General features: G+C 40.0%; 1 protein-coding gene across 1 annotated transcript in view; it reads right to left on the reverse strand.

Moving 5' to 3' along the window:
- The window catches only part of DGKQ (diacylglycerol kinase theta), a 115071-nt gene that overhangs the window by 60887 nt on the left and 27017 nt on the right, over positions 1 to 27167 (reverse strand). Inside the window, exons 2-6 of the mRNA XM_072155398.1 lie at positions 25706 to 25785; positions 10825 to 10927; positions 9362 to 9447; positions 1756 to 1881; positions 1050 to 1203 (exon numbers count right to left, since the gene is read on the reverse strand). Of these exons, the coding sequence (XP_072011499.1) occupies positions 1050 to 1203; positions 1756 to 1881; positions 9362 to 9447; positions 10825 to 10927; positions 25706 to 25785 (549 nt within the window). The remainder of the gene's footprint in view (positions 1 to 1049; positions 1204 to 1755; positions 1882 to 9361; positions 9448 to 10824; positions 10928 to 25705; positions 25786 to 27167) is intronic.

Below are 27167 nucleotides of genomic sequence, written 5' to 3' on the forward strand. Positions count from 1 at the left end.
GAAAATCTTGTTTTAGCATCACCATCTTTCATATGCATAACTTTTTTATTTTTTCATCTGACAAGTCTGGTTAATGGCTTATTTTTACTTGTTCTTTTTAGTGGTCTTATTTTAGAGTCTAACTTTTTTGATCACTTTTTAGAGAATTTTTTTAAAGGTATTAATTAAAGATCGTTTTCGGAATGTTTTTTCCCAACGTTTACCGTGCAGGTCTGTTTTATTATACAGGTTACTGACGCGGAAATACCAAATATGTGGTGTTTCTGAGTTTTTATGAAAAAGTGACATTTTAGGGGCTTATATTTTTATGTATTTATTTTTATTTATTTATTCTTATGTTTAAACTTTAGTGTTTAACTTTTTTTTACTTATACAAACTTGAACCAGCGATGCTCTGATCGCTGGTTCAAGTGAAATACACTGCTCTACAATAATTATTTATTGTAGAGCAGTGTAAACTGTCTGAGCATGCAGACAGTTAACAGTCAGACCCGGAAGGGGGTCTGACTGCCGGGGAGATCAGGCACTTGGCAGACCTCGGGGCTGCCAAAAAGAGGATCAGATCACCCGGTAAGCGGCACGGGCGACCCGCTCCTTAAGGGGAAGACCCTCATGCTTGACCATGGCTCGGAGTCGTCTGCGATTGCGTTTGCTAGAGCGCGGTGTCAGCTGTGATATACAGCCGACAGCCGCTGCTTCTGGTGCCAGAAGCGGGACGCTATAGAACGTCCCCGTTCAGGAAGAATCTTCCCGCCGGGACGTACTATAAAGTCCTGGTGCTCGTAGGGGTTAAAAATTAAATGCCCCATTGGCAGGCATAAGCAAATTCACATGCAAACTCTTTGGTTTAAAAAAAAAAAACAACAACAACAACGTCAAATTATTCTTGGGCCAATAGTGGTAATAAAATAATAAAATAAGGTTTGCAATTCATCACTTTAAATTTGGTGACAGGTCCTCTTTAAATTAAAAATAGATAACTTTGTAGCTAGAATATGAAAAATGTAATATTACTAGAAATGAAACATGTCTAGTAGGACAATACATACCATGTTCAGCTAGGAGACTTTCCGATATTCTAAAGCAGTGCATTTTGCTAAAATTACGGGACTGTAAAATAACACAGTTTGGTGGAAGTACCATGTTTCGAAGCCTTCCAAATGTACATTCATGGTTTAATATCACGTAACAAGCTGCATGTGCCTAAAATACAGTTAAAAACAAATTGTCAACATACCTTTTAACCTCATATATTCTTAATATTCCAAACTATACACATTCTGCATATCACTTACAATATACAGGAGAATTTTATATACACAGTTTTTTTTTTATTAAACACTGATGGGTCTGCCATTGAGAGGACAATTGTCAGTTTATTGAAAAGAATATAACACTTGCTTTTATATTATATATATATTTGAAATAAAGAATAAAAAAGTTCTTCTACTCAAGTATAAAAGGGTTTCCCTATTAAGACAACATTACAAATAGGTTTTCAAAGAAAATTTTTGGGGCTAAAGCATTTGTTCTTTTACACCTTGCTCTTATGGGCATCACATTCTGGGATCGCAACCATTACATTATAGGAAACATGCACACTTTAAACAATGATTAACACCCTCAAAAGAAAGAATAGGACAGGTGCTCCATCAATGATCACCCTGAATGGGGTGATTAGGGAGATAAGATTGTGGTCAGTCAGCTATTTTATACAAACCAATTAGCAGCAAGAATAAGTAATAAGATCCATACCTGAATTCCACACCATTCACATCTCATACCCGAAAGAACTTCAGAAGATCCACAAGTTTTTTTGCAGACTTCACAGCGGGCACTTGAAGATAAATTTCCCTCCCGCCAGTGATGATGATATGTGTCCTAGCAAGGAAAAACAGTTTTCTTTCATACTGCATACAAACCATATTTCAAGGAATATCGTCAAACAAAAAAAAGGAGAAATTAACATATGGACGAAAAGTCCTAACAGCAAACAGGTCACTACATGTAAATTAGCAAAGTCCCTTTTTCGTACAAAAAATCCAAATACTTATCAAAGTGTGTTGGCAAGAGATTCACCTTCTGAGAGAGTCCAAGTTACTCACTAGAAATGCTGCTAGTGAATTACTTTCACTCTCATGAGGTGAATATTTTTTAATCTTTCGGCTAGGACCTTGGCAAGCAATTTATTATTCACATTTATAAGAAAATATATAAGAGAAGTGATACATCCCAATCAGGGTTTTATGTTAGGAGGTTCTCTGACGGATAAGCTTCATAGATTATACTAAATCTGCAACGGACCCCCTCCAACCCTGGAGAACGCTCTGTACTGTTGCTTGATGCCTCTAGGGCAGTGATGGCGAACCTTTTAGAGATTGAGTGCCCAAAATGAGACCCAAAAAACACTAGTTTTCCCAAAGTGCGAATTTAGGCAGTAACAAACTTATTGCTACCAGAATTTTTAGCTCAAATCGGACCCTGTCCACACCCTTTCACTCTTCGGACAGGAACAAGCAGCACAGGACGGTTCACTTTAAAATAGCAGGGCACTACTTGGACTGACTGAGACTGCAGGAAGATGCCATGTCTGGCAAACTCTGTGCCTGGGAGACAGCCCGGGTGCCCACAGAAAGGCCTTAGAGTGCCATCTCTGGCACCAGTGCCATAGGTTCGTCACCACTGCTCTAGGGCTTTTGATACTCTAGAGTTGCACTTTTTGTGCACTGCCCTGGAAAAAATGGACTCCACAATTTAGTATTGTATAAGGGGCAACTGCAAATGACCTAGTCAATGGAATAGCGTCAGATCCATTTGTTTTGATTAGCGGGTCTCAGCAGGGTTGCCCCTGGTCACCTCTATAATTTGTTATGGCCATGGAGCTTTTGGTTTGTAAAATTAGACAAGATCCTTTAATTATGGGGTTCCAACAGGGTGGTATACATGTGAAAATTTCTCTGTATGCCGATGATGTTTTACTGTATCTGGGGTCCCATGATTCTATAAATAGAGTAGGAGGTATTTAGGCATAGATAATTATATTTAAGAATCTCCTAGGGAAATTAAGGTATTGGAAAAAGAAAGTAGTGTGAAATACTTGGGAATTTATGTTTCTTTAGATATTTAGGCATTTATTGAGTAAAATATCATACCTGTGATAGATCTTTTGAGGAAAAAGATACAAATATGGAAAAAAAATTACCACTTAATATGCTAGCAAGAATAACCCTGATTAAGATGTGGCAAGTTCCAAAATTGTTATATGGACTGTAAAAATTGACTGTGTTTATTTCTTTTAAAATATTTAATATAATCGAGAGTCTTTTCTCTGATTCATTGTGGCGAGGGAAACAACCCAGGCTTAAGATATGTGTATTTGAACAAATATTTAGGCCAGGAATCAAGAGAATGAATTGGTTCACTCCAATAAGGGGTAATAGGAGATGGCAGTTGCAAGAAATTAAAGCATGGATGCTTCATGGATGGAGAAAGGGATTAAGTATGTTTATCAGTCCTTCAAGGAAATACAGGGAGAATACGAAATTGTAGATACCTGCCATTTCTCTATTAGCAGTTGGTTTATTGGTGGAACGCAATAAGTGCACCTTATAATTTCGCTAAAGTGTTAACCCAAATGTTAGCTCCAATGAAATCTTCCTTAGGTGTTAAGTTTAGCAATAAGAAAATATTGAGGTATTGGAATCAAAAAGAGTGTTGTGAAAACAAAATAAGAATTATGAATAGATGGATAGAAGAGATAGGGGTGGTAGATAAACATCTATGGGATAGAGTGTTTAGTGATGTAGATAGGGTTTTAAAATATCCGTCCCATTGATTAGCTCAATTATTCATACTGTATAGAGTTTATTACTCACCTAAAAAGTTGTCAAAGTTTACCTCCACAGTGGTTATATGTAATAGATGTGGGTTGGATGATCACCTATTAAGTTATTGTTCCAATGTAAGACCCTTTTGGGAAATATATTTGTAAATATAGTAGAATTATATTCCTTTAAAATCTGTATCTTGGGAATGGTGTAAGAGAAGGATTTAGAAGAGGGGTGGGGATATGTGGTAAAAAAACATTTTTTAGCCAGATTTTTATATAATAAAAGGCACTGGACATCAAGAAATGCACCAACAGTTATGATATGGAAAAAGCTGGTTAACCGATGTGTATTGTGTAAGGTTTAAAAAATTTAGAAAAAAATGGCAACTTTGGATGTCTCTTAACTTTTGTATAGAAGAGAGAGGAAAGCGGGATTTTTTTGTGGGGATGGAGTTGTGATGGTGGGAGGGATGATAAAGGTTACAAGTAGTAATAATAAAAAAAGGTTCTTTAGGTGTGTTCTTAAGTTGAATTTGTATGCAAGTCTGAACTGTATATTTTATAATGGTAACCACAGTGAATAAAATTTTTGGTCTCTGTGACAGCTGGATTTTAAAAATGTTGGGTTGTCATAAGAACCAGGATTAACAATAAAGCTTCATTACAGACACCTGTAATATCTGTTATAGATGTTTATTGTGCCTAGGACTTAAGTACAGTAAATTACCAACATCCAGAGGTCCGTTTGTAACTAGGGGTCATCTGTAAGTCAAGTGTTCTTAAGTAGGGGACTGCCTGTAACTTTGGATATGTTGATATTTAATGTTATGTAATATTATTGTTATTCTGAATGATAAATACATGTTAAAAATTATTGGTATGTGTACTTTTTTGCAAAAGTGGTCTTTGTTAATTTATATGTATTGATGTACCAATGTTTTCATGTTATGTGGATTTAAGGCATGAAACTAAAATACATTGACTATTGTAAAGAAACATGGGTATCTTCTACCTATTGTAGTCTAGCTTGTCATTTTGCAACAATCAGTACAACTCAACAGTATCTTAACCCTTTCACGACCCGTGACGTAATAGCACGTCACGGGTCGGCCGCGGGTGCATGGAGAGGGCTCACGCGCTGAGCCCTCTCCATAGCCGGTAAGTCTTTGCTGCATATTGCAGCAAAGGCTTACCGGTAACACCCGCGATCGGTGCTAGCACCGATCGCGGGTGTTTTCACCTCGATCGCCGCCGGCAATGCTGCCGGCGGCTTCAAAAGCATGGCGGCGCGTGGGCGCCGCCATCTTTTCGAGGATCGTCGCTCCCCGTGACGTCATCGGGGAGCGGCGATCCGTCGCCATGGTAACCTCGGGTCTCGCGAAGACCCGAGGCTACTTCTGGTTAACCCATGCATTACAATGTGCTATCAGCACATTGTAATGTATGAGGAGTAAAATCCCCATATACTGCCATACTGTAGTATGGCAGTATATGATAGGATCGTGCAGACCCCCTAGGGTTAAAGTACCCTAGGGAGTCTGAAAAGTACTAAAAATAAAAATAAAAAAAAGTTAAAAAAAAAAAAATTATAATAAAAAACCCTAAAAACTCAAATCACCCCCCTTTCCCTAGAACTGATATAAATATAAATAAACAGTAAAAATCATAAACACATTAGGTATTGCCGCGTCCGAAAATGCCCGATCTATCAAAATATGATAACGGTTTTTCACTGCGTTTAATCCCGTAACGGAAAATCGCGTCCAAATTCGAAAATGGCACTTTTTTTGTCATTTAAAAAAATTAAAAAATTCTATAAAAAGTGATCACAAGGTCGTACAGTCCTAAAATTGATAACATTGTAAACGTCATCAAAATCCGCAAAAAACGACACCACCCACAGCTCAGTACACCAAAGTATAAAAAAGTTATTAGCGCCAGAAGATGGCAAAATCCCCAAAAAAATTTTTGTACAGGAGGTTTTAATTTTTTTAAATGTATGATAACATTATAAAACCTATACAAATTTGGTATCCCCGTAATCGTACCGACCCAAAGAATAAAGTAGACATGTCATTTGGGGCGCACAGTGAAATCCGTAAGATCCAAGCCCACAAGAAGGCGGCACAAATGCGTTTTTTTACCAATTTCACTGCATTTGGAATTTTTTTCCCGCTTCCTAGTACACGGCATGGAATATTCAATACCATCACTATGAAGTGCAATTTGTTACGCAGAAAATAAGCCGTCACACAGCTCTGTACATGGAAAAATAAAAAAGTTATGGATTTTTGATCATGGGGAGTAAAAAATGAAAATGAAAAAACAAAAAAGGGCCAGGTCCTGAAAGGGTTAATATTCTCTTACCTTCTGTTGTATCTGAGCCACATATGCATGCACAGTGAAGTCAGGACTAGATTCCTGGTTAATCTATTTAGTGCCTATGTGTTAGAAGCATCTGGGCCAGAAGAAAATAGAGCTCCTAGTCTGATTATCCCTGGCACACAGGCCCGGCGTCAGCACCCGGCATACCTGGGCAAGTGCCGGGGCCCACATGTGCTGGCAGGGCCCACTGGAGGCGGGGGAGGTGTTCCCCGATGATATAATAATGATGCAGAGAGCAGTCACTCTCTGCATCATCAGTGTTGCCTGAGCTGTGTTTTCCCGGGTACCTGTAGGGGCTGTGAAAACCTACCAGGCACCAGTGCTGTTCGGGGGTCGGCCGGCAGTTGTATAAGCAAGTGCACGGAGGAGGAGGAAGACAGGCTGGACGCTGACAGAGGCAGCATGTGCTGAACTTGTCACCTCTGTCTGCAGCGATGTATGGTGACCCCGTGACCCTGTGTGAGGAGGCTCCGGAGTACAGCATGGTAGGTGTCATTCCGCTGTCTTTTCAGTTAACCCTTTGCTGTCTTGCCCCTGACAGTCAGGTTCTCATGCCACTGGCTACCTCTTACTTTTGTAGTCCATCCATGCAGAGTAGTCTAAAAGGGCTTGTATCATTACACCTGCTGATGTCTGACATTCATTTTCTCCCTCCTACAGTGTAAATTATTGCCCACTTTCTGCCCCCTGCTATTTTACCCCTGTGCCACCTGTTCTACCTCTTTTCCAATGTCTCCCTTCCTGTTGACCCCCTCCCTCCTTTAAAACAATAACCCTGAAGATGCGTTCACACATGGGCCACATATATTAAAGTGTTTGCGCCAGTTTTCTGTCTGAATGTCTAAAATGCTTGCACTTGTATTTATAAAGTGTCTGCACCAGTTTTATGTGCCAGCTGCTCTGTAGCAGCCGCACCACAAAATTCTGCACATAAAGGGGCGTCCGGTGCATAGTCGGACCCACCACATTTATTACTGCAACTCGACAGGATTGCATTGCACACTCTATGTTAACAGTGCACCAAAAAAAGGTTGGTGACACTTCCCAGAAAGTGCAGGAGGTACCAGATTAATGAAAACCGTGCGGCAGTATTCTATAATGTGCCGCATCCTGCACACTCCACAGGCAAACTGCTCTTAGTGCACTACTTTTGATAAATGTGGCCCACAGTGTTTTCTGCACACATTTGTACGTATGCATAACACCGCATGTGTTTGGCTGCTTAGAAAGAGTTTTCTTTCATTGCTAGAAGTGTAAGCAGGTGTGAAAATGTAAACACATTAGCTTACGCTTCCATCAATGAAGAAAATGGCTTTAAAAGCAGCCAAACACATGGTAACATGAAAAACGTATGGTGGGGCAACAAGAGGGGGCAAAAGCGGGCCGTGGGTCACTTTTTCTGACTCGAATTTGGGAGGCATAGTAAAGGGGCCCACTGAGGCACTGGCGCCCAGGGGCCTACTAGAACCTGGAGCCGGCCCTGCTGGCACATGTGCAGTAAAAACAAAGTTGGGGAATTTACATCTGGCTGCACTTCTCTTTGCTGGTCACTGTCCCACCTGCAGCTACTGGGAGTGGGGAGAGATGGCACCTATAATGCTTCATTGACTTCCTCCATTTTCCTATAGACCCGGCATCTCAGGTACCTGGGGGTGTGATTGCACTACGGGGAAACAGGGAAACTTGTGGGGAACAGGGGGAGGAGGTGTTATGACACTATAGGGATGCACTCTGACAGAAAGTACAAGGCAGGTGGTGGGGGACAAGGTGTGATGGAACTATATGGATGTAAACTGACAAGGGAACTTAGGAGGAGGTAGGGGAGTGATGCAGGAAATCCAAGATGGAGCTTGGAGGGACAGAGGGATTTTGGAAGGTTGAAGTCAATGTGGTAGATGTACCAGGCAGTAGACTGTGAGAACTGTAGGCTTGAACTGTGTGGGACCTGAAAAGTGGGCTGGAAGGAACAGGGCTGAAAGCAAACAGCTGGAGCAATGCATGCTGTATTTGGTTGTTGGTACAAACACGAAGTACCTGACACAGGAAGACCAGGAGGTGAACAATGCTGTTACCAACCATAGAACCAGTAAAAATGTAAATCACAATCATTTAAGATTTTTTTCCAAATTTGATGTGTATGATCGAAAACCCCTTGAAGCATTAAAGACTGTAATGTTTTTCAGCCTGTATATTACCTCAGAAAGAGAAGGGTGGAAAGACTAAATTGTAAATAATAAAGGATGTAAAGGGAATTGGTAGGCATGGAGACATGGAAAACAGAGTCTGCAAGTTTTATTAAAACACAAAACTATTCTACTGTAACCAGAGATAAGGAAGGAAATAAGCATGGTATTCACTAAACACAGAAAATGTGAAGGCAAAGTGAAGTTAATGGGTCTTTTTTGTTGTGTTTCCGGATATGCAGTGACTGGTTCCATGTAGAGCACATGACACAGTGGTTGAAAGCATAATGTTCCCTAAAACGTTTCCAGTCCTTAGAAGACATATTCATACAAGCTGACATAAATGGATGAACCATTACATAAATTCACTCAATTATCCGCACAGGCTGAGGTTTATTGGGCTATTTAATATCCACACACAGGAAGGCTCAATATCAAAAATAAAATGATCAAAGACGAACAATTACACAACATACTCCAAGTGATGGGGGAAAGAGAAAATCTAGTCATACCCACACATTAACATATATCGAAAAGGTTTCTTACAAGTTCCAACAGTACATACTCCTTATGTAATGTGTAAATGTGTCCAGAGCATGGTACAACTAGTCAGGATTTACAAGACTCAACAATATTATGCTCAGGCTTCACATCATCACTGGGTTTGTGTTTGGTGTACATACTGATGAACACAGACTTTATTGGCCAATACTGTTCAGTACAGGGGGGGAGAGGGGCGGGGGGGGGAGTCAAATTATATGAATTTCCTGTAACTGGATAGGAATAAACAGCTGGGGGATGCATTCGCAGCACAAGTCAATTGTTTACACTGTGCCCCAAACAGAATATATGGCATTTGTATTACTATATTAAGCGCACACACACAACAACACAAAAAAAAGTGAAGCCCAAAAGCTACAACAACAGCAAAGAAGTAAACAAGTAGCAGCTTTGTGAAACTTACATGGTCCTGTTGCCCATCGTGATGACACTGTCGGCAGTCACTGCAAGTAAATAAGACACAGTCTGTGTGCACGTGCAGTTCACAAACTAGAAAACATTTTAAAAAATTGTAAGCGTTATTCAGTGACTGAAACAGACTAAATAGAATTTATTGAAAAGCAGAAACTTGAGAAAGCAGCAGTATCTAATATCCAGATTATTTTAAGTATATTGGCCAAAAAAGTGCAGGATGTAACATAGAAGAGTAAAGTGTGAGAAAGTCAAGTTGGGGGTGCAGGGAAGTGAAGTTTTGATTTTATAGGCACCAAAAAAATCTTTTCAGCATCTCTCCAGTTCCTCTCCTCCAATCTAACAGGAGCAGGTTGACTCTCAGATTCAAACCTCGGGGAAATGACAAAAGGATCTAAAGGCACAAGCCATCATGTGATCACTTTTGCCTCCCGGTGTAGCATAGCACACTAGGTTCCTATATTGCATCTATAGGTCAGAAGTTTTGTTTACAGCTGAAAAGTCATTATATGCTATGATTTTGCTACTACATTAAGTAAAAAGCTACATTGGACATGTCTCAATGAATATAAGCAAGTCTGAATAAGAGTGAATACTATTTCAGAATCTAGGATAAAATAGGACAGAGTCATTAGTGGGAAGAAATCAATATAACAGGGGATGCGGAAGGTGTTAACGGCTATTAATCTGCTATACAGGTCAATCCAATGGAATATTTAGTATTGCATACAATTCTATCAAGTTGTGTTAAATGGATTCCACGTGTAAAACAGATGTTGTATTTTAGTTTGTGGGATGTACTGTGCGTAACCCCTCCTGTTTACTACAATGTTGCAAAGGTTGTGTGTATTTTTGAATAAAACAACAGAAAGAAGACACATCTTGGGTGAGTGCCATTCATCTTTTACTCTTCAAGTTTGGACTTTATGGTTACTAATACTGAGAATAGAGCACCACCATTGTGCCACTCATACTGTACCAGTTCCAAAAGTCATTTGCCGTCGCAAGTTCCAAGACATTTACTTTTATCCGGACATTTTAAAAGTAGGAGCAGTAGCCACTAAGTTTTTATCTTTTTTCTCTTTATTGTATAAAATAAAAAGGTATAAAAACGAATAGACCTTACTACTGCAATGGAAGACATATCCAGCTGGGAGGTTCAGCAGAAGAATGTTTGGGCAATCTGTCCAGTTGAAAATAGCACCCTCAGAGACCGACAATGGGAATTTGCATAGCCCAAAAATGTATTGTTGTTGGATTTTCCAACCATTCGACTGTGATGGTTCCCTGCTACCCCTCAGTGTAGGAAACATCACAATTCTTGATAGGATGGAATGACAATAGGGATGTATGTCCCTATTTTTACTATATTTGTACTATAACCACAAATAAACATATTTTAGAAACCAATGGCAGATGTGAGGTTAAAAAGGAAATAAATGTAAAGAGCTTTACCTTCACATCTTAAAGCCCAGCTGTCTTCTAGAAATTTTCGACACACTGCGCAAAACTTCTTTTTGCAATGTCCTGGAGGTCGGAAACAATGCGAGACTGGAACCTGATAAAAAGGAAGAGATATAAACTTTTTTTCCCCATCAGCCAGAATTCTAGTAGTGTCCATTAGGGAAACTTAGACAAAAACTTAATTTGAAACAAATGCTATTTATACGGTCATACTATGTAGCAGTAACAGAATGCCTAATAAGCCTAATAAGTTTAGGCTCTTTAGCAATATGTAGTAACAAAAAACTTGGCTCCAAACAATGAAATGTGGCTTGGATAGAGTTCAGGTTGTACAAGTGCTTTGTGCCAAGATCCAAAACACACATACAACATGTGAAACTTCAGCTAAACAAATGAGGTGCTAACATGCCTCTGCAAGCTACCCCTTAAGGAAAAAGCTACCTGTTGTAAGAAATTAACTATATAAGGTAGACAAATACAAATATCTGTGCCTGCCAACATTGCTACATTCCAACAAAAACAGACCCATGCTCAATGACTGGCAATGACTGAAGCATTGTTTTATAAGTTATTATTGTGGTGTAAGAGTCGGAGCTGATCAATTCTTTTCCGAATCTTCCTTGTGACTGGAATAATCAATCTTCTATTCCATGAACAACTAAAATAATTACAGAATATGAACCTTTAAAAAAAAAAAAAAGTTTTATACAGTGAACCTGGTTTGGTTTTTTTATCGATTCACATGAAATCTGAAAAAGGAAACAATTTGTGTATTGTAATACAGGCGGTCCCCTACTTAAGAACACTCGACTTACATACGACCCCTAGTTACAAACGGACCTCTGAATATTGGTAATTCATTGTACTTTAGTCCTAGGCTAAAATGATCAGCTGTAACAGTTATCAAATGTGTCTGTAATGAAGCTTTAGTGTTAATCCTGATTCTTATGACAATCCAACATTTTTAAAATCCAATTGTCACAGAGACCAAAAAAGTTCTGGCTGGGATTACAATGATAAAATATACACTTCCGACTTACATACAAAATCAACTTAGGAACAAACCTACAGACCCTATCTTGTTTGTAACCCGGGGACTGCCTGTACTGAGATTTTGTCTCTAAATTACTTCCATTTCATCACAAATGCATCAGTATGTTTGGCCCGATTTTCTTCTCCCATCTCCATTCTCATAACTTTTTTAGTTCTCAGTGAAAAAAGACGTATGAAGGTTGGTTGTTATTGAATGTTTTGCACAGCTGACCTGGCAACTTTTGTGATTATGGAATATTGGTACCATATTCCTAGTGAAATTTTAAATTTTCTAAATAGCCATAACATTTTCATCTCTACAGATTTATAGGGCTAAATTAAACTGTAAAATGCCCACAAACCACAATCAATATTAGTTTCTTAAGACATGGCTATAGTTCCAAGTCCTCTATCTTATCCACCGGAAGAGAAAACAAATAAAGATAGTATAGGTTAGTGTAGTGTACAGTACCAACACTGACTTATCCATCTAAAAAAAAAAAAAAAAAAAAAAAAGTATGCTTTTCTCAGGCACAAACAACGGATACATGCCTGAGAATGTACACTTATGCCACTCCTGTGTCATCAGTATTTTTAATGTTCATTTAGTCGTCTATGATAGAGGCTACGCTCACCCATAACCGGTGACACGGGCAAGACTGCCCTGTGCATGTCTAGTCTGCTGGAAGCTACGCCCCTCTACGCTCACATGGTGTGGAGGTGGCATAGTCGCAAATATAATTGCAATTTGCAATGGTAGGAGATAGATAGCAACATAGAAAAAGGAAGCTTGAGCTGAAGGGAGCCTATGAGAATTGAAACAGTGGCAGAAGTAGCAGTGTTTAATACCTCACACTTGTAATAAGAATTATATAAGCCATGGACCATTCTAGATATTGATAGAAATAAGCTACACACCACAGCTGGGAATTGTAGGCTCTAAAAGTTTGTTCAGAAGTTGGTGACTTATTGCAGCCAGATTGGTTAAAGAAATGATTGGAAATTCACTGCCACTGTCAACAGCCAGCCGCCAGCCATAGAATTTATGCCTCTACGTAAGAGCTCTCTACAGCGGTTAAACAAAATAATCCAAGGCAAGTGATCACCATTTATTCTTATTTACATGCTCTTACGTATGTGGATGATTTCACCTTATTCTAGTAACGTTCAATTTGGTACGAACAGCATCTGTGTCCTACACCGCCTTGTAAACTGTAAAATGACATTTGGCTACATCAGAGAGGGGCCCAGGGGAACAACAACCTCCAAACATCTTGCAATAGTGCAATACCATTATCACTGGCACCAGAACCTAGGGTTTGTGGGAGAGTCACCTACCATGACAGAACCCACCATCGCCTTCCTCCAGAGGAGGACTGAAGCCACCAGCCGCTCTATGCTTACTACTAACATCTCCACTCACAAATGGATAAAATATAATAGAGATAGATAGAGAGAGAGAGATCGATCTCAGGTTCTCTCACTCTTTTATATGCAGCAGAAATTATTCAATTTCAAAGAAATTATTCAAAGAATTATTTCTTTAAAAAACACATTTTAAGTATTATAGGTTTGTTGGTGTGGAACTAAGATAAGTCTTTAAATTACAACATTTTTATTTTTTATGTGTTTAGTAAAAACAGTACCAATTTGAAAGAGGCCTTTGCTGTAAATTGTAGATAATTTATACAGTTACAGGTAATGCCTGGCAAAGAACAGGACAAGTAAAGGTATTTCCTGTCATGCCAGATACTGGCATGTTTGTGGCGAGCATGACCCTTCTGTAACACAGACCGTATTCAGCAGATGCTGTTTAACTTGAAACTGCTTGTGTCTAGTTATGTTCCATGCTGCATTATAACACATTACACACACAAATACCAAAATGGTCCTAGCATTTATTACAAACGAATAACTACATTGTGTGACACGCAAACAAACTTCATAAAAAAGTATGAGTCTGCCGCAAAAGGGATGTGGTTCTTGTTGACGTTCTTTGTCAGTTTTTTTTCCCCACAAATAATACTCTCACAACCTTCCCTTCTAAACGATGTCTTGTGTAGAAGTGAGATTCAAAAAGTGAGTGCCCAGAGCCATTCATTACAATCTTTTTCTTACTGAGCCCATTGAATCATAGGGAATACTAATCACAAATGAATTTAGACATTAACAAATGACTGACATTGAAGTGTCAAGTTTGATTTCTCAAGTCACCCTTAAATACACTAATGAAGATGAATAGAAAATGAATGCATGATGTTACTATAGACCAAAGAGAAAACAATCTATGTGGTGATCAATTAGCTTATAAACCATAAGAACATTCATCATATTAGCACTCTGTTGTCAACATGCGTATAAATGGATTGTCCATAGGGATACATGCGGTATCAATATTTCAAGTAGTGACAAGCCGACGCTTGTTTTCAACTTAATGACCGGACTCTATTTTTCAAAACTGACATGAGTCATTATATTTGGTTACAACTTTGGAACTCTTTAACATATCCAGGTGATTTTGAGATTGTTTTCCCGAGACATATTGTACTTTATATTAGTTGCAAAATTTAACTAATAAGTTTTGCTTTTCAAAAGTTTGAAATGTTCTGTTTTCCAGGCAGATCTTTAAAACTACCGTGATCCGGTATCTGAGACTCCTAATTTTACCACCAAAAACTGGGAAAACCTAATGACTCGAGTATAAGCCGAGGGTGGGAAATGCACTGGTCACAGCCCCCGTGTAGTATACAGCCAGCCAGCCCCCGTGTAGTATACAGCCAGCCAGCCCCCGTGTAGTATACAGCCAGCCAGCCCCCGTGTAGTATACTGTCATACGCAGTTTGTCAAGCACATAAAAAATAACAAACTTACATATTCACCTTCAGGCGTCCCCGATACTCAGGTCCCCGCGGCTTCTCTTCTTTCTTCTCTATGCTGTATTAGCCGCGTCTAGGCGATCTCCCGGCCAGCCCACACTGTGACGTCTTCAGCCGGCAGATCACATGGACGAATGGAGGGTGGGAAATGCAATGGTCACAGCCTCCCAGTATATAGCTAGCCAGCCCCTGTAGTATATAGCTTGCCGACCCATGTAGCATTTATGTAGCATGCCATCTGAAGGTCCGTGACAACTCTGTACAAACGGCCGGGTCGGCGTACAACTGTGATGTCAGACACAGCTGACATCACAGAGTGCAGCGCCTGGGCCATGACCACGTGAAGAAAGAGAAGGTGCTGCCCACGAGCTGCCGCAGAACTGCCGCGCACATGAAGATAGAAGAGGAGCTGCCTGGGCCGTCAGGATTGTGAGTAGTCAGTTTATTTTTTTTATATATGGAGTATAAGCAGAGGGGGAATTTTCAAACTCGACTTATAAACGAGTATATACGGTAATTGGGCTGATCAGGGGACTATTTATTTTATTATAAAATGATATTTACAGTTTTTCTTTATTTTTAAAATTTTCCACTCTTGGGCTTGAACAAGCGTTCATCGGATCACTTGTTCAAATTGCCATGTACAATGTAAGTAACTGAGCATGTGCAGTTACTTACAGCTGGGTCCTTCCAGGAGATGGAACCGGCGTGAAGAGGAGCCGGAAGCCTCGGGGAACATGCCGCACTCCGGGGCTGCCACAGGATGGATCGGATTCCCCGGTAAGCACACCAGGTGTGTCTGATCCCTGGGGGACATCCTTGATGCCACAGCATGTAAGGCGTAAAACCCCCTGATTTTTTTTTCCTATCCCAGGTCTTAGTGCCGGGTCTGGACTGTGATGTCACAGCCCCACCATGGCACCAGCAAGACCGGATGTCCCGCAATAATCTTCGCACTGCTCATTAGAAGTACCACGCTTAATGACCGGCATAGAAAGCCGATAGGGCGGTCATTAAGTGGTTAAGGTGTAACCGTCTTTTGAGATAATTTTTCATATTGTGTGTGGGAGAAGTGATGAACATTTACACATTCTGCTTAGTTAGTAAATTTATGCTACTCCTACCTATAGAGATGCGTATTCCAGCCTGTGGACAGTATGGGGGAGATTTATCACAAGACTCTTAGAGCAGAACTGTTCTAGTTGCCCATGGCAATCATTCAGGGCTCAGCTTTCATTTTCCCACAGCGGGATATAAAATTACAGGAAACCTACCACCACGGATCGACCTATAAAGATAGATTGTGTGGTAGGGGCATCTATTGGAGTTTAAGATAGTCCTTTTAAGGGCCAATCCTCACGTCCCCGCAATGTTTTTATTACTTTTATTTCCCTAATATGCAGATTTTCTAAAGAGGCTACTGGGGCGTGGAGTAGCCGGAGCTGAGGCTACACGGCGCAGCTACTCCCCTACCCAGTAGCCACTTTGACCCTCCGTGAAGCCTGCAGTCTGTGCATGCGCAGTAGCTCCGGCTTCTGGAGGGCAGGCAACGGCCAAACACGATGAAACAGCAGATTCTTGGATGCTGGACTGGTCATGGACAATGGTCTGCAGGAAAGGTGTGCACAGCCTGATAGTAGACGCAGGCTGGGATGGTTCAGGTGAAACTGCGTCCAAGTGGTGGAAGCTGCAGTTCTGGGCTTTAGTTTCCAGACTTGCCCTGGGTGCCAGGCAGTAGGCCTGAGGTGCTAGAAGTTCCTCGGATTAATGGCAGTGGCAGCACTGAAGGTGTGATGCTCACTCTGTCTCTCTCTGACTGAACCGAACCATGTGCTCTCACCCAGCAGGGGTTTTTATATTCCCCCTGGTCAGATGGCACCTCTCCAACCACACTCCAGTTTTCATAACAGACAGATCATTGGATAATTACATACACCAGTTATCTACAGCTGCAATTACACAATATCTCAGTTATGACTCCCCTAACAGGTCCTGACCTGGAGAGGGCGCTATTCGCAACTACCAGCTTGCCTATGCATTGGTAGGGGTGTTGCATATACAACAGGAGAAGATAGGAAAGAGAAACCAGTCTTCAGTCCTGTAGACAGACTTGCTATAGCAACATGGAAGTTACATTGTAACTAAGGAGCACATTGCAGTCTGTCTCTTTACAAACTAAGGCTACATTCACACGACCGTCCTGGGGGAGTATGTATGGCCGCAAGTTTGCGGAAGCATATACGGCAATAGGCTCCCAGCGGCCATGGGGTGCCACATACATATATATATATATATATAAACATGTACTTTCTTTTAAAAATGTTATTTTTCTTTAACGTGAAGACATGACCGTAGTGGCGGGTTATGTAAAATCACTTGTTCAAGTTTCACGTTATGCCATGATAAACTCTCCAAAACGCGTAGGCAATAACCCTGTGTATGTCTGTTCTCCTCATGTTCATTCATTTCCATGAAGAAGATGAAATAAATTTCTACATTTTATAATCCATCCTAGAATGTTGTCTGAAGCTGGACTCAACATGTATCTCTATGTTGTGGACTTGTGGAACTGATTTGTTCGTGCTCCAACACGCCAGGTTACATGGCTTCCAGGTGAGCTGACTCTCCCCCTTTCTAGTATACATATGTTCTTTCTTTTGCCCCGCAACCCTATGGAGAGGGGAGGGGTGCGCTCACCCCCCTCCTCTCCAGCGTGGGGGCATATGTTCGTGTGCATGTAGCCTAAAGAGAATTTCTTAATGAATTATAATCACAATGTTCCCCCTACACAATATCAAAAATCATCCGAAATGACAATTTAAGGTCATCTGGTGTTAACAGTTTGAAGCACAAAAATCCAACATGTCTCTCATTGTCGAATTTGATGCTCTTTGGGAATGTGAAGTGTGTGACACTAAAGATAATGTGAATTCTGCATCAGAAATCAGTCTACTCTATATTAGAGGGGTTATTTACATGATTGTGAATCGGTACATGGAACCCCAAATCAGTTTTTCTGACATAAAGAACCCCACATGTGCAAATCAAAAAATAAACTTTATAAAATATTATAAAACTTTATAAAGTTTATAATGGGCTAAGGCGGTCTCTAGCCGATGAATTATGCAATGTCTGGGTCCATTTTTAAAATACACCAGTAGGAATTTAATACCAGGCAGACTCCCTATACCTTGCAACATATGTCCCGATGATTCTCATTGTATGGTCAACCTGTTCAACTGTCTTGGGGTTCAGCAGACCATTACCGGTGGCATTAAAACCATAATGATAGGCCTGTTGTCTTGGGGTCCATTCTGGGTATTCTCTACTTAAGAAGATCAGGGGGTTAAGAGGGAGGTTCCTAAGTATTTTCCTATAGACAAGTAGTTTCAGTGTACACAAATATGCAGCCCTTTTGGAAACCCCAACACCAACCCTCATGTTGTTGCGTGGAACTTGCTCGCTCTCAGATGAAACAGAATGAAATCCGAACCTCCTTCACTCACAGACTGTCTGATAGGAGCTTGATCGATCTGCTTTTTGTGTACTACTGCCTATATATTATAAGTACTTGAACTTAAAAAAAAAAAAATTAAAATGTATATACATACACACACATATACATAAATATCATATAGAGTAAAATATTGTACCTTTTTGCCTACAAAAACACTACACCAAGTATTCTAAACATACTGAGAATCTGACGGACTGACACCAACTAACAGTCCAGACACTAACAACATGATAGGACAGATGCTACAGAGCTGACAGCAAGTGACAACTGCTGCCACTAATTAATGGAAAGACTGACAATCAGATGTTCATAGACTAACACTAATGATAAACACTAAGTGACACTGACGAATCTACACTTCAACTAATCAAAGTATACAGTTGTGCTCATAGCCCTGCAGGATTTGGGATTTCTTGGCCTTTTATCAGAGAATCTGAATGATAACGCAAAAACTTTTCTCCACTCATGATTAGTGATTGGGTGAAGCTATTTATCGTCAACCTAACGTATATACTGGAGTATAAGGTGACACGAGTATAAGCCGAGGCCCCTAATTTTACCACCAAAAACTTGGAAAACCTGTTGACTCAAGTATAAGCCGAGGGTGGGAAATGCATTGGTCACAGCCTCCCAGTATACAGCCCCCCGTAGTAAATAGCGAGAGGTCCCCTTTAGTATACAACCATCCCGCTGTTTACAGCCAGCCCAGAGTTTGCCCAGCACTTCAAACAAATTAACTTACATACTCACTTTCGGGTGGTCCTAATGTTCGGTGCACCTCCTCTTCTGTCTTCTCTGCGATACTCCAGTCCCCGCTGATTATGTCATAGTAGGCGCCAGCCTGCCGAGTGAATGGCCACATCTCTGCCGGCTGTTATAGCAGACAAAAGACAGAAGAGGAGCCGCGGGGACTGAAGCATCACGGAGAGGACAGAAGAGGAGCCGCGCTGAGCATCAGGGGTGCCGGAAGGTGAGTATGTGAGGTTTTTTTTATTGACTCGTGTATAAGCCGAGGTGAGGTTTTGCGGGACATTTTTTGTGCTGACAATTGTGGCTTATACACAAGTATTTACAGTACTTTGTTTTCTCTTCTTAAAGCCTTCCAGCATCTTTACAGTATGTAACTATGGCATTGGATGTGGGTAGTTCCCGCACCTTGGCCTATACAGCAGTTTACCAACACATGGTGGATCCTTATACTCGGGAGAAATTGGGCATCAAACTTTGTGGAGTTTTTCATCATTTAATACTTTGTGACAGTTTAATTTTGGCCAAAATTAATGTATTGTCTAAAACAAATTGCAGTTTGAAAATTACAATTCCATTTTGTTTTAACCCCTGTGAAAAATTTAAATGAATAACACACTTCTTAAAGTTGATTTTTCATACATTGTTTCTAAAATTTTTACGGGGTTTTACTATAATTTTGACCTCTCAAAGTCACTTGAGGCTGAGCGGGTGCCTCTAAATAAGGGTTTTGGCATAAAAAATGAGAAAAATTGCAGCCAAAATTCTAAACAACACAGAAAAAAGAGAGAGGATGCATAAAAAGCCACACCGACATAATGCAGACATTTGGAAAAACGTTAGTTATAAAGTTACTTGGGTGCTATGACAATCAGCCTAAAAGCAAAAAATTGGAAATTTGAAAATGAATAAATGAATAACTAAACACAATAGATATTAAAATGTTTCTAAAGTCACAATATTCACTAATAACTTTGGGACGCTTTGTCCTACCAAGTTTATTTTCAGACAGTTTTTTCATCTCATGTTGTACTTTACATTAATGCTATATATTATTTGAAATATATTGCACTTAACTCCTTAACGAGCTGGCCTTTTTTCGTTTTTTCATTTCCATTTTTCACTCCCCACCTTCAAAAATCTATAACTTTTTCTTTTTACACGAGCTCTGTGATGGCTTGTTTTCTGCATAACAAATTACACTTTATAGTGTTGGTATTGATGATTCAATGCCGTGTACTGGAAAGCGGGAAAAAAAAATTCCAAATGCAATGAAAATGGTGAAAAAACACATTTGCGTTGTTTTCTTGTGGGCTTGGATTTTACGGCTTTCAATGTGCTCCACAAATGAAATGTCTACTTTATTCATTGGGTCGATACGATTTGTATAGGTTTTATAATGTTTTTCATACATTTACAGGCGGTTTTAATGTTTGTACAAATGTTTTTTTTTTAATTTTGCCATATTTAGGCGCTAATAACTTTTTCGTACTTTGTTGAACGGAGCGGTGGGTGGTGTCATTTTTTGCGACTTTTGATGAAGTTTTCAATTTTATCATTTTTTAGAACGGTACAACAGTTTTATCACTTTTTATTAGATTTTTTGTTGCGAGGTTAAACGCACAGAAATATTTAGATTACTGTATATACTGGCGTATAAGACTACTTTTTAACCCCTTAAAATAATGGCTACAGTGGGGGGTCGTCTTATACGCCGGATATACGGGGGCCGCACTGTGTGAGGTGTTTTTTTCCCCCGTCAGCGCGCAGAGAGCCGCTTCCTGGGACCGCCGCGCATGCGCGGCAGTCCGCCTCTCACAGTCATTAGAAGAGGCTTAGTACGCGCTGACGGGGCGGCGCGCTGTATGCTAATGCAGCCGCCCTGTCACAGCGGTCGGCGTCACAGAGCTGGGGGTCACAGGCGGCACTTACAGAAGCATGTCGGATCTTCATTAATATCGCAGCTTACAGTTATGATCACCAGGCACTTGCTCTCTTGTTTGTTTTGCAAAGTTTTAAGCAGACTTTTTTCATTTGGGAGAGTATATACCAAATTCTATATTTTTAGGGCAGAAGTTGTGGGTCGTCTTATACACCGGCATATACGGTATATTTTGGTAGATTGGGCATTTTCGGACGTGGCAATAGCTAATGTGTTTGATTTCTACTGTTTATTTATATGACTTCTAGGGAAAGGGGGGTGATTTGAATTTTTATGTTTTTTAATTATAATTTTAACTTTTAATTTTTTATTTTTACTATTTTTCAGACTTCCTAGGGTACTTTGACCCTAGGTTGTCTGATCAATCCTATCATATACTGCCATTGTATGGCAGTTTATGGGGATTATCTTCCTCATTCAGGAGTTTTTCCTTTTGTAACACTATATTTGGGGCCGCAATACCCCCTTGTTTAAGCTTTATTAGCTGTTTTGGGATGGGGGGGTCGCAAACAAAAATCTATTCAGTTATTGATTTTTATGGATTATTTTGTGCTTTATACACCAAATGGTATAGATAACAAGTTGCTTATGTCCTATGCATAGATTGCAATAATGTCTCTACAAGCGTCCATGACGCATGCAGAGGCACATTTACGCTCCAAAAAAAACCACGCTTGGTAATTTAATTGTGTAAGCGCTGTCTGGCTCTCGGCAGTAGAGATGTGCAGCTGCCGCCTGCTAGTGTGTAAGGGACAGAGCGGACAGCGGAGCTCAGACACAGAGCAGTCACGTGCCCTGCACACTGCCCCACTATGTATCTGCTCCTCCCCCGCAGAAGAGGAGCTCAGGCCACGCCCCCTCTGCACGGAGCAGTCACTGTCTTCTCCCAGCTGCTCTGTGTCCAGTGTCACTAGCAGTGTCACTAGTGGTGGTCCTGTGCCTGCTGTAGTGCTCTAACAGGTTTGTGTGACTGACCTATTCCCAGGGAGTTCAATTAATGAATAGTGGTTACCCGAGCCTGACATAAGATGTATTCAATAAAGTACAAAATAGTTATGATTGAGGTTCTATGCATGGGTGGACTGCATGGGACACAGGAGGGGACAGTGCTTGTACAGTGGGCCCCAGAGCTTACAATCTATGAAGAGGAGGACACAGGAGATGACAGTGCTTATACAACGGTCACAAGAGCTTACAGTCTATGAGGAGGAGGACGACACAGGGGGTGACGGTGCTTGTACAATGGTCACAAGAGCTTACAATCTATGAGGGAGGGAGGGGGGCACAAGAGTTGACAGCGCTTGTACAATGGTCACAAGAGCTTACAATCTATGAGAAGGAGGAGGGGACACAGGAGATGACACTGCTTGTACAATGATCCAGGCATTTCAAAAAAGGTATGAAATAAATAAATACCCCCAAAAGACCCTAAGGCTGTGTTCACATTGTATTGAAACTCATTCTATTGAACAAAATCCTCCCCGAACCAAAACACTTGTGCTCAGTAAGTAGCAACTTTATCGTGGCCAAATACATCTTGCTAGTTATTGAACGCCAGTGCATTGTTCAAAAGGCTTATGTTTTTGGGAAGGACTATCGCCCGATACACTTTAGTAAAAAATAAACTCAACACCCCAAAAATAAATATTAAATAAATTCAGTGGCGGCAGCCCCAGCCTGCTCAGTGTGGGGAGGTAGGGGGTTTGGGGCTGGCTGTTAACAATGTATTTAGTCGTGAGTTATATATTTGTATTACTGAAAATTCCATACTCTTCCTCGGGTAAAAATACTCCTCAAAAATGGTGAGAGGAGTATTATTACCATTCTGGAAAATTGTTAGTGCGACCTCTGGTCCTATGTGTCAGTACAGTCACGGTGAAATCCTATTTCTATAGCCTTTTTATGTTTGACTTGTTCTGCAAAATAAAAACTCATTTGGAGAGAAAAATCCCTCGATTTTGCCGTCTACTAAGCGTCATAATATGTTTATTATTTTGTTGATTGAGCCATTTTAGGGCTTATGTTTTGCGGGACGAGTTGTAATCTTTATTGGCATTATGCAGGGGTAAATGTGACTCACTTTTTATGGTGTTTTTTGTTTGGTTGGATGCGCAAAAATAAAAATTTTTGCTTTGTTTTTAATACATTTTTTATGGCATTCACAGTATGGGTTCAGTAATGATTTAATTTAATTCTATGGGTTGTTATAGATGTGGAAATACCCTGTATGTGCTGTTTGTGTGTTGATTTAGGGGCATTTAGGGGACTTTTATTTTGTATTAATTTTTTTTATGAAACTTTTTTTTTTACATTTTTTTTTTGTTCCCAACTATTGCGATCCTGCAACTATTGCGATCCAGTACAGCCGTCCTCATGCATGGATCACACAGGCTCTGCTTCTGAGCCGGTGTGATCCACATGATGTTGAGGAACATCATGGTTGCCCAAACAGAAGCTCACCATGACGATCCCCAACGTCATGGCAAACAACTTCAAACGCAACTTCAAATCCCCTGGATATGTTAAGAGTTACAAGTGTATAACCTCCTATAATGACACAGGGCAATTTCATTGAGCCACTCTGGGGAGATCTCAAGCTTGGAGTTCAAGAAAGGCAGCCCAAGAATTTACAGGAACTGGAAGATTTTTGCCAGGAATAATGGGCAGCTTTACCATCCGAGGAAATAAAGAGCCTCAATCACAAATACCACAAAACACTTCAAGCTGTCATTGAGGTTAGAGGGGGTAATACATGACATGGGGTATGTGAACTTGATCATTTGAATGTTTAGATTTTAGAAGAGAAAACACCATAGTTTGACAATAAATGGCTGCACTCAACCACTAACCATGAGTGGAAAAAAAAAAGTTTGTAAAATTACTGAGATGTGAACTGATAACACACTCTTTTTTAGTAAGTTATTGTGAGCAAAACCCACGAGGAGTCAAGCACACACATGTGCACATCTTTCTATTATAGCACCATTCTTGGTATCCTTACTTAAAAAGCAGCAATGTGCTATATTAAAGGATCGGAGGAATTCAAAGAAGCTACTGTGGTGTGGAGCAGCTGTAGCTTCCAGCTTACTCCATGCCCCAGTAGCATCTAATAAAAATTGCATATACATCAAGATTTATTAAGTTCTGGGCAACTACAGTTTTAGCCAAATAAAGCATAGGGCTTGGAAGAACCTGTCACCAGATCTACCTTATTAGGGTACATTCACACGCGGTACTCCCGCCGTGCGGGCATACCACTGTGTGCTGGAGTGGAGGAGGGGGTGACCCCTCCTCCCTCCATAGAGAATAGCGGGACACTGGGTATATGAGCTATAGAATATGATGCCACTGTTTAAGTAAATAAATAATAAATCTTAAACATGACAATAACCCTTTAAGCAAGCTCTATTATTACACTTTGCTCTAGTGCATAAACCTATTTAGTCTTGCACTCAAACAATAGCAGACACAGAAAAAAGCGTACCCATCACTAAGCAATGCTGCTCTCAGAGAGGGAAGCATAAAGGTGCTGTCAGATTTCCTTCCAGGTACATCTGTGACTATAATCACTTTGAAAGAAGACAAAAAGGCACCTTGAAATTGGAGAATGCAGGGACAGGAATACCTCATATGGCTTGTTAAAATAACCATCGGACAAGGTTAGCAAACGGTCTTTGGACATTCCTGACAGAGTAGATTTATCATTATCATTGCTAGAGGTGACCCCAGCGTTCTTTGGTACTGGTGTCCTGGAAATGTTTCATTTCCACATAAATTGATAGATACAAAATATCACGTCCCAGGTCCCCCAGTTGACTACTGCCCAGGAAAAACACATTATTACTTGCAGCCTACAGAGTCCCTTCATGGTGCACTTGTGAGGTTGCCAGATATGCCACAGTAGTTTAGGATCACATTAACCTTGTGCTTCAATTGCTTGTAGCTACAGATGTTCAAGCAGCCTTTGAAAACCACACCAGTCAGCCACTGACATCTGCCAGGGGCTTCTGATCTAAGAGGACAGTACCAGGGGCAAGTGGTAAATTTAGCTTTCCTGTACTTTGTATTCTTTACCTTAGTGGTGTTTTACATAAAAAGTAAAGATACAATATACCCTAAGTATCTACTCCATTCACATGATAATGGAAGATAGTTAAATGACAGTTTATATAACACAGCCAAACTCACCTCTCTGGTACCCCCCGCAGGTCTTCTCTACTCCCATTGGCAGCGGCAGGTAAATGCACAGCGGACGCGCAGCTATGATGTCAGGTGCGGCTGGCTATCTACTAAAAGGGTATGGCCGGCTATATACTGGGTGTCTTGTGACCAATGCATTTCCCACCTTTGGCTTATACTCGAGTCAATAGATTTTCCCAGTTTTTGGTGGTAAAATTAGGTGCCTCGGCTTATACTCAGGTCGTCTTATACTCAGGTACATATATGGTACTTGATCTGACAATGGTTCCCAGAATCTAAGAGATCTTTAGTAATACAGCAATGAGAACTTCCATCTAAATTTAGGAAAAAAAGGTTCTATAATATACAGAAAGTGTCAAAATTGGATGCAGTTTACATCTCTGTCCGGTATTCAAGTTTTGTCAAAGATACATAACGTATTTCCATTTTACCTCTGTACTTGCACATTTTCGGTGTGTTCTGCCTTACTTACTGAAGAAGCTCCCTGCAGAACTAACAGAAATGTGAACTTGGTCTTATAAATAAAGTGTGCATATATATTTTATTATTATAACTTACTCTTACTAGACTTGGAGCCAGACAACTGCAAAGAGTCTTCACATGCTTGAGGCACTTTTCATGAGACATAAAGTTGCAAACTGTAAAGAAAAAAAGAAAAAAGTACTTTATAAAAAAAAATAAAAAATCTTTCCATAAACATTATGTACAGAACATTTACATTCATTTCTGATAATAAATTGGCCACTGTAAAGCAAGAACAATGGGAGAGACATCAACATGTGTCCACCGGAACTCTGGTGCAATTCTGCCTAAAATGATTATTTTTGGATCATCATTAATGCTGGTATAAAATCATAAATAGTGGCACAGTTTGCAGATGGTGCAATGGCCTCACTCTCATGAGAAAGTCATCTCAAGGCCATTCTATTAAATTTTAGCTAATTATCATTAATGGTTTCAAACACTGCAACATATGTAGGTGGCTCTGTTTGTAAGTGTCCCATCAAAACACTCCTTAGTTACCGCAAATCCTTCTATAAAAAACATTGTTATATGGGTTTGCCCATGAAAGTATTCAATTTTTAATCCTCTAGTGATGTTTACACAATAAAGATCATTTTAACCCCTTACTTTACAATTTTACTCAGTTTTAGCTCCTATAACTCAGTGATGGTCAGTGTAAGATTCCAAAGCGTGGACGGGGCCTCTCTAACCAGACACTTTATGATTCCTCTGTGCTATGAAATGCTGTGTGCTGACAATGTGCTTAGGTTATCAGTGTACAGGTTAATCTACACTTTCTTTTTCTAAGTGTCAGATGCTAGTAGAATGTTCATAAGATAAATGAGAGATGAGGCAGATCAGAGATGAGAGATGATGAGATGAATGTAATACACAATGACACTCTGCTAACTCAGCTCTGCTACATGCCTCCTTCCCCTGCTGTAAAGATCTTATCTGTAGCTTATATAGTAAGTCGTCTGTGCATGCTGCTTACCAGCAGAAAGTAGAATCTTTCCTGCCCAATCATAAAAATAATTTACGGTCGAATCCTGGGGACACAGAAATTGTAAACAGCAGGACTGATAGACACAGGTTGGAATTATATCTGTGAAATGCAGTTTTTGTGTTAATAACAGTAAATTAGAGAATATGCTATTTTGTCATCCTGAGTATATTTAAGAATAGAGTCTTTGTGGGAATACCCCTTTAATGGTTATTTATTATTTGATAATGACTACTTGTTATTTATTTAATGCATTACAGTCCAACTTTCTGCAAAAAAATTGTAATTTAGAAAGAGCAATTTTGTTAATTTAGAAGTGAAAATGTTTTTATTAACATATAGTCCTGTGATGCCAGCCAAGCAAGCAATGGGCTCTCAGAAATTAAATATAGTTTCTTATAATCTTATAATTATCTTTATAATATAAAGTAGTTGCACATTGGATTTTATTTTGCCATCAAACAGATATTATATTCATGAGTTTATTGTATGTTATTGTAACATTAGTCGGTA

The sequence above is a fragment of the Engystomops pustulosus genome, chromosome 1 (assembly GCF_040894005.1).
Source record: "Engystomops pustulosus chromosome 1, aEngPut4.maternal, whole genome shotgun sequence".
Taxonomy (NCBI): domain Eukaryota; kingdom Metazoa; phylum Chordata; class Amphibia; order Anura; family Leptodactylidae; genus Engystomops; species Engystomops pustulosus.